The following is an 8,671-nucleotide window of genomic DNA, read 5'->3' as shown; positions in this document are numbered from 1 at the left end:
AGAGCTACAAAGGTAACAGTAATAGCTTCATCCTGATAGAGGAAAGTTTCCAGCCCAGTGCAGGCTGCTGAAAGTGACCCAGTCCCCCTCCCCCCAAAAAACCAACCTCATGTGGCCAATCAGTACCTGCTCAGAGCTAAATGAATCATTCATAACTTTGGCCTCTTTCTATGAATACATTTTGGTCTGTACATGCAAGTGATACATTTCTGTTCCAACTGGATGAGGGCGACTCTTGGAATCAGGATCTAGGGTAATCACAATTACACTTATATTTTCTTTCCACAAATATTCTCCAAGATTCCATTAAAATTCAGTTTTAGCAACATCCAGAGCAGTTATCATACTCCTGGCAAGCGAACACCAAAGAATTGAGTCCAACCTCCAAGAAAACATATGGAAAACTTCAAAGTAGTATTTGGAAAAGTTTTTTCAGTTCTCTGCCTTGAATAACGAACGCCAAAAACTGGAAGATGCACACATCTGCATTCACACGTTCATGAGCTGTCTGTGCACAAATCAGATCATTGTACCTTTGCACCCATTTGCTCCTCATGCCCTCCCTAGAGAGAGAACCCTGGGAGATCTGCCCTTCTGCCAAATCTTTCAGCCCCTGGGGAACAGAGACCCCCACCTCACTGCAGTTCCTCATGCTAAGTGAAATGTAATTAAATCTACTTCAGAACATAAACTGATCCAGGCAGGGGTCAGGTGAGACTTGGATATCTATGTGCAGCATTGCCCCATCGGCAAGGGCCACGATGGAGAATTGTTAGCTTCTCCTGAAGTCTCACCGACAGGCACTGACCACTGCTGCATGCAGGACATACCCGTGGCCTGGTTCAAAATGGGAGGTGGTGAGATACTGGAGTAGATAGGATCAGTGCTCTGCTCAATCCTGTGCAATCCTTCAGTTTTGTCTCCACACTCCATGTTCACTCTCCAGCTGAACTCAGAGTTCCTTGCTTACTCCAGCCCGTGCAACTCTTATGCTGACCTACTCCTGCAATGTCACTACCAAGAACGGTGGACAACTGTTCATTTATGGTGTTGCCAGGGCAACCAAAACAGATCTGCCACTGAAGTGGAACATTTCCAGACAAGGGGGTAAGAGGGTACTTAACCAAGATGCCCAGCTCCACAGCTGGCCCAGGAAAGGAGCCAGGAGTGAGAACAACTGTCCCTACAGGGCAGGGCTGACATGGGAGGCTAAACCAGGGGACAGAAGAAGCTGGAACCCCCCACCTTTCAGCTACAACAAAAGAACAGCACAGGCCTACAAAATAGCTCAGATTTATTTCTGGTACCTTTTTACAGAACATAAATTACCCCTCCCCAGAGCAGGACTATCGCGCCTCTTTCCTGATCACTTGGCTCTGCACTTCCCTGTGATCATGGAGCTTTGGGACTACAATTCCCAGCAGGCTCTTAACTGGTGGAAGTTATCCCTGCCATCTTGGCTTCAAGGGCTCCAAGAGACAGAGGTACATGAGGCGGCAGGAGATAAGGCAGCAATGTTTTCCTGTCCTCTCACAATCTCCCTGCAAGCCCTGGCTGTAGCCCTCCCATAGAAGCCCACATTATATGCCCACTGCATTGGATTCTCTCAGAGGGGTGGAACCCCTCTGACTTTGCGGATGATGTTGGCCAGTCGCTTGGCCAGGCCTCCCCTGCTTGGCTCTTCCACATGGAAGGTTCTGGTCAACAGGTTGTAGAAGGAGCCATAGCACACGGCCACCACAGTGCAGGTCAGGCAGATGACGTTATATGGCATGCTGAAGTCAGGTGTTGGCAAGTTCACCAGCAATGGCTCCGTGTAGAGACGCACAAAGTAGCTGGAGCCATCGGAAGAAGGAAATCTGGAGACGGAAGCAGGGGGAACATCACTCCATGCAAAACATTCCAGTAGGATCCTTCCTAGTGCAATGGTAAGTAATGTTGCCCACCTGCTCTGACAGTCACCCCAAAGGTGCACTTGCTACACCCTGCTCAGAACCTGGGCCCTTCTCTCCAGCCAGCATCAGAGATGACCAGGCAGGTGTCTCTAAAGGCCCACCATGAACCTGAGCCCCCTTGGGAGAGGCCGACAGCACCCAAGGGAAAAGCACACACAGGAGGAATAGTTCATTTGGGCACTATCCCACACCAAGTGCAGGGCCTACAGGGGAAGCCACTCTGCAGGCTCACATTGGTCTCATGCAGGGCAGCCACAGGTTCAAACAAACACACACAGATGGTTGTATGTGGCCTTCTCCTTCCTCCCACTCCAGGAACTGACCATTCCCCTCACACGGGCTCCTAAGGGGTGGAGTTTGTGTCTCAGATTCTGAACATGTCACTAAGAAGACTACTGAGTAACTCTACAGGGAACTGAGTGCTGACACATGTACATTAGCACCTACCAGGTGTGAGATCCATGTGCAGCAAGTGCCTAGGAATTCCAGCCCAACAGAAACAACCCCTCCCTTTCCCCAATGGCCGGAGACAAGGTGCACTCACAGCGAAGTGAAGAGAGGACTCTGCTCTGCATCCTCTGCCTTCATTGCTATGACACTTGGCACCAGGGCACTCAGGACAGATGGACTAAGGAGACAAAAACAGCAACAGAGAATCTGAAAGTTGCAGTCTTCAGTCATGCTAGAAAACAAATGGCAAACAACACACACACCAGGAGCCAAGTGTTAAGTGCGGCATTGGGCCCAGAACCCATGACAGGTCTAGAAAGGGAAAGCCCCGCAGAAGCCTGGCCCACAGTATGTAAGTTACCCCAAAGCAGGGGCACATGGCTTTACCTCACATAAAAGCCGTGATTGGGGTCTGGGGTATACTCTGTCCACTTCAGCAAGGCTCTCTCGAACTGGATGGTGATCTTGGTGACAGAGTTTGCTGGGAGCTGGATCAGCATTTCCAGCAGATGGGGCCGCCTTCGGTCCTGAGCCGGCTGGTAGTGGATATAACCTACCACCAAAGACAGTCACATGTCACCCTGCTGGGAACTTTCCCCACTAAGACTGCACTGAGCGATACTGTTGCCTCCACCCTCCCCTACAAGAGAGGGCACAGGATTACACCCACCTCATACAACCTTTCCCTATGGCTTCTGCTCTCCCCACTTAGAGCATGCGCTACTCAGGGCAGGGACTGTGCTATGCTCTGTTCTGGACAGTCAGGGCTTGGCATGTAATTCACAGGAACAACGTTAAAAAGCAAAAGATGCTCAAGTTGACCAGTTCTCACTAACCCAAAACAACACACAAAGATAAACACAATTCTCATGTCAGAGAGGCTCTGTTATGAATACCCAGGATGCCTCACCCCATCTATCAGACACCACTGTAAAAGAAGGTCTCACCCACCCCTGCTACACATCCCTATGGAGGATAATGGAACGCCCACATACAGATTGTTCTGTGTGTGTCCATTATCAACCCAACCCCCTTACTCTTGAAGTGTAATGCTCATGAGATCATGGCTTTAACTGAACTAATACAACAAGTTTCCTGAACACACAGCTCTGCTCAGACTCCCCAGTTCTGTTTTTCCATCCCCAGAACTCTCCTGAGCAGATGCTGCTGTTAGTGCTAAACTTGAGAGCGTTTCTGAAGTTAGCTTTCTACAATAGCACAGTGTACAAGGAGCTCACACTGAACCCCTGGTGACTGGGCATGGACTGATCAGTCGCTGGAATGAGACCCTGGGGCCAGGGGAATCTGTACAGTGAGTATTCCTTACTTGGTTTGTTTTCCTTTCCCTTGGTGGTGATGACCAAAGTGTGAACATAGAGTCTCAGGTACCAGGGTACAGTCTCCAGTAATATCACAGGGAAAGCCCGGTATGGGTGGGTGTTATAAATCAGGGTGCTGATTTCTCCTGTCTGCAGGCCATATCCACTCACATAGCGCTGAGCATGGAGCACAGGTGTTGACAGATCCACTGCAACAGGGAAATCAAATAGGAGCTAGTAACACCAAAGCCCAGCTGTAACTCTGAACACAAGAATACTGTTATTCATCCAGCAAGGAGGTGAGAGGCCGGGGGCACTTCCCTTTCACATGGCTCCTACTGCCTCCCATCTCGCATGGAGCAGAAAAGGAGGCAAGGGGCAGTTTCTGCCTCACACCCCAGCACAGAGTGGGATGGAGGAAGGGTCTCCTGAATGTTGCTGCTATGTGTCTCTCCCCAGCAAGAAGCATGCTGTCCTCTCCTCTTTCTCACAAAGTGACTAACAGCAGCAGGAGTCTGAGTATCCCCATCCCAGGCTGCCATATTAAGAACTGGTTGGGTGGGGGGAGCTGGAGTCATGCACTGTGCAGGTAAAATGAAGCCATTAGTCACTCACAGCTGTCCTGGGGCCGTTTCCATTTCAGCTGCACGTTGAGGCTGCGAGACACATTAAAGAGTGAGGGGCTCAGTAAGTCGTAGACTGCATAAGTTCTCCTGTCTCCTTGGACAGATGCTTCATGCACAGACAGTGGAAGTGGGGTCACCTCCAGCAGTTCGTTCTCCTGAGAATGTAGCAGAGCACACAGGAGGAAAGGCAACTCTTGCATTAACCAGTAGACAGAAAGGCGGTCCTTAGCATTCCACGGCATAGAAATGACTGGCCCGTACTCTGTCTAGGAACGCTCCCCCGGCACAGGGCCAGCTCAGGACCTTCCATAACACTACTGTAGCATCTCCATTTCTGGACAGTACTATAGTAATTTTACTCTTTCTACAGACACATCCACTCAACTCACAACAGGAATCCTTTCATCAAGAATCTCATCCCCACAGGGAGCTCTGGGTGACGGCACGGCAGGGCAGTTCCATCTCCGCACTCTGGTGCAATTGGAGACAGCAGACAATGCTGCAGGGAATCCAAATTCCTTCTAACAGGTTGCTGTGTCATGGTACTAGGCAAGACAATGAACAGGAAGTGTTACCTGGGTCTTACTGGAAATATCAACATAGATTTTGCTCTCAGACACAAGAGGACAAGCTTCAGTGACAGTGCGTGAGAACATCTTGAAAAGGGACCAGTCTGGAGAAGACAGACACACAGAGCGGTCAGCCAGGATGCGAGCAAATGAGTCTCAGTGCACCCAGAGAACACAACATACTGTAGGTTATTCCAGTTACCTCTCTTTCCTTGACCAATGGAGAAGGTGTCAAAGACCACGGTGAGGGTCTGTCTAAGCTCCCAGGAGACACTCAGACATGAAGCATCCTGGAGGACAAGACAAACCAGAGACTGTATTCAACACAAACCCACCTTCCAGAAAGGCAAGACTCATCACAAGAGGGAGATGGGGTTATAACAGGGTCATTAGACACACTGCAGGGCCCAGATGGGACTCATAAGAGTGGAGAAGGACAACATATCACTTAAATGTGGGTGGATTAGGTTCTAATCAGCCTATTTCACAAGGGCCAGGGCAGAGCTGTTCCCTACAGTGTATTCTCCAGGGCTTTGTCTGGTATAGTTTACCAACCCAAATGATTAGGAAATGTTTCCTAGTGTTCCGTCTATATGTTCATTCCTGAAGCATCAAGGGTCTTATCAGCTTGTCCAGAAATGCACACTACTCCCAGCTTTTGGACACTAGTGGGGCTCACCCTGCAGATGGGACGGATATGCACTGCCTGGGAGTGGTAACTGGTGTGGAACAAACGTTCAGCCTTCAGCAACACAGCAAGACCAGCCTGCAGACAGTGAAGGAGAAAACATTATTCAATCAACAGCTACATATGTAACCACCACCAAGCTATCAAGTGCCTCAAACTTTCAAAGAGCCCAGCAGAGGCTTCACCTCTCACCAAGTATTCCAGCTCCACCTGCTCCTGCTGAGATGGGAGCAAGACTCCAATGGGAGTTATAGCGATGCAGTAACATTTGCTCTTTGGGAACCTAGCTCCAAAGACTCTGGCGATGACCTGATCAGGCAGTGGAAAGCCTGGGATTTGCCCTCACCTTTGAACCACATGGCAGCAGCTTTTTCCAAGGAGTGAGGTTCTCAGTACACACGACCTCCCGGGGCAAGACGGCATATCTCAGGAGATGGTGATCTGTAACTGCGATGGGGGAGTGGAGGGTTAGTCACCTGGTGTTAGTCTGTCCACATGCACCAAAGCAACATTTCTCAAAGCTGATCAGTCTTTGAAGGGGTCTAGAATTCCATGAGCTCTGTGGAAAAGGGAGGAGACCACTGTGGGGCCACTTCATCAAACAGTGGATCTGAGGGGACAGCTGTGTGTATCTCCAACATATAGGAAAAAACCCTCTGGTTTAGTTCCTGGATGAATAGCCTGCAAGCTTCCAGTCATCATTACTTTCTACTGTTCTTTGCCACAGAGGGGCATGAATAACTTGAGGTACGGAAGTTATTCTATTCAGGTTCTTATCAAAGCGCCTTTAGGTCACTGGTTCAAATCGAGCTGAGTTTGGTGGGGACTAGAAGCTGCTTCCAGCTGCCTGTATGAAGTTAGTTTGACATTTCAGTTCAGTTCCTAGTCTGCAGGTATCTGAATCACAATAATCACCACAACTGGCACTAACTGACCCCCTTGTCAGCAGTCTCAGAAAAGGGGAAGAGGACCGAATGAGCCGGAGTACCTAAATTCCCCCCTTTCCCCTAAAAGTGGTCCCTTCAGGTGAGGAATGAGACCCTGGTGGGGGTGAATCTAGCATAGCTGCTGCCCATGCTGTATATGTCCTGTGGACACAGGTGGTTTCAGTTTCTAGAGCTGTCTGATACCTCTCCACTTCCAAATTCACTTAGAAGACCTACCCTTAGAATGTTAGCATAACCAAGAGTTCTCCCAGGGCCTGCATCCAAACCTTGCCCTCAGTACCACTGCAACAGTGAAGTGAACCATCAACAATCAATAAGCATCCCCCACAGAGCAAAGCCAGCCCTTTCATACAGGTCCTGTCTCACCATTGGCCAAACCCAGAGGTTTGAATGATGCAGTTGGAGTGACGGTGTTGGTGGAATCAATGAAGTTCAGAGAGGCACAGAATATCCCTGAGAGGATGTTACTAAGTTCTTTCCAGGCTCTGTCAACACTGAACGAAAAATATAAGAGGCAACAAGTTACACAACTGTCTCTCTCCCAAATCTATATGGGTCTGTTTGAAATTAAAAATTTATATAGTGTATTTGATAAATGAATAGATCATGGCAAAGAGAGCACTGTTAATAAATGTGTTAATATTACTACTGAAGCCTTAACCAGACAACAATAAAACAAGGGCTTTGGAGACAGCCAGAAAGAAATGAGGATATTGAGCAGTGACACTGGAAGGAGGTCCATGAAAGTAAGCTAGAGATGATATTTCACAGCACACAAAGACTACAAAAGGTATCATGGTTGGGGTGGAAAGAGGAGAAATGGAATCTTGTCAACATACAGCCCACAAAATAATTACACTTGCTCCAACAGTGAATACAAATATTCTTTACAGAACATCACAGATGTGCACAATACATTGCAAACACAGGGCCAGATCCTGGCACCCTTAGAATGAATAGCAACTTATTCCGCATTTTCTTAAAGACATCTAGAACATTACAAATTCTCCCTTGTGAGTGCAGTTCTCTAACCCAAGGGAGACCACACTGTAGCCCAACCTATAGTGCAGCTAACAGCCAGACTACAGGTGACAGCAGATGACAGAGAACTATATGTTGGGACCTTGGGTCAAATTCAACAATGAGATAAATAGATGCAATGCAGTTTATTTATAGGTATTTCTATGCCCTCATTGCCATAATAGCCAAGCATGCCCATTTATGCCAGTACATTAATCACACCACAATATTTAGAGGCTACCAATCAGTATTAAAAATGTGAGTAACTTCAATATAGTCCATTGGGAATCAGTCAGGTGTGGCCCTTGGACTGATGGGAAGTGGCCAATGCCACGCCATTGGGTGGGTGAAGCTTGGGCATTGCCTCCAGCTGTAACTTTCTTTTAGAATGGTTACTGTGGTACCACCCGAGACACTTACTCGGTGACAGAGTCCTGGAACCAGACCCAGAGCTCAGCCCCGGCTGGGGCTTGCAAGTAGGGTTGTCCCCAGGTCCGTGTTCGCCAGAAGCCCTGAGTGAGGGACAGGTGCAGCTCTCGAACCAAGAACTTGGAGATGAGCTGACCCAGCGCCTTGGGGAAGAGCCTGTAGTGAGAGACTGCCGGGAGCAGAGTGAGCGGCGCACGTGCAGGGTGAGTCCAGGAGGTCGTGTGCCCAGCCGTCCCGTCCCACCCAGCGCCCGGCAGCCCTGAACCGAGCCTCAGCCCTCCGTTCGCCCTGCCTCACGGCTCCCTGGCGCAGCACAGCCCCGGCCCCGGCACTGAGGCAGGGCGGTAACGGACCAGCTCCCCGCAGCCCAGAACCCCGCCCCACACCCAGGTTACCAGCCCGCCCCTCACCTCCCTCCCGGTGCAGCTCCGAGTCCCAGCGGGCCCGGAACTGGAAGGTGGCGGCGAGGTCCCCGGAAGGCAGCGGGCTGAGCAGCAGCTCCTCCCGCAGGCTGTCCCGGGGCGGGCCCGTCGAGCCGCCCGTCGAGCCCAGCAGCAGCGAGAGCCCCAGCACCGCAGCTACAGCCCCCGCCATGCTTCACACTTCCGCTTCCGGCCCGCTCACCCAATGGGGAAGCACTTCCGGCACCGACCGTCGAGACTCCGCCG

General features: G+C 50.1%; 1 protein-coding gene across 1 annotated transcript; it reads right to left on the bottom strand.

Moving 5' to 3' along the window:
* Positions 1–1,277: 1,277 nt before the first annotated feature.
* Positions 1,278–8,623, bottom strand: PIGT (phosphatidylinositol glycan anchor biosynthesis class T). The gene is made up of 12 exons (XM_030533357.1): positions 8,414–8,623; positions 7,995–8,172; positions 6,921–7,048; positions 5,954–6,054; positions 5,599–5,685; positions 5,122–5,209; positions 4,926–5,023; positions 4,340–4,505; positions 3,733–3,933; positions 2,793–2,958; positions 2,500–2,583; positions 1,278–1,859 (listed from the first exon to the last, which is right to left on the bottom strand). Exons 1-12 carry the CDS (start codon positions 8,595–8,597, stop codon positions 1,607–1,609), a joined length of 1,734 nt encoding a protein of 577 aa, XP_030389217.1. The 5' UTR covers positions 8,598–8,623; the 3' UTR covers positions 1,278–1,606.
* Positions 8,624–8,671: the final 48 nt, after the last annotated feature.

This window comes from Gopherus evgoodei, chromosome 14 (genome assembly GCF_007399415.2).
Source record: "Gopherus evgoodei ecotype Sinaloan lineage chromosome 14, rGopEvg1_v1.p, whole genome shotgun sequence".
Taxonomy (NCBI): Eukaryota; Metazoa; Chordata; order Testudines; family Testudinidae; genus Gopherus; species Gopherus evgoodei.
The sequence above is the reverse complement of the archived record's forward strand: the minus strand, read 5'-3'. Positions and strand labels throughout refer to the sequence as shown.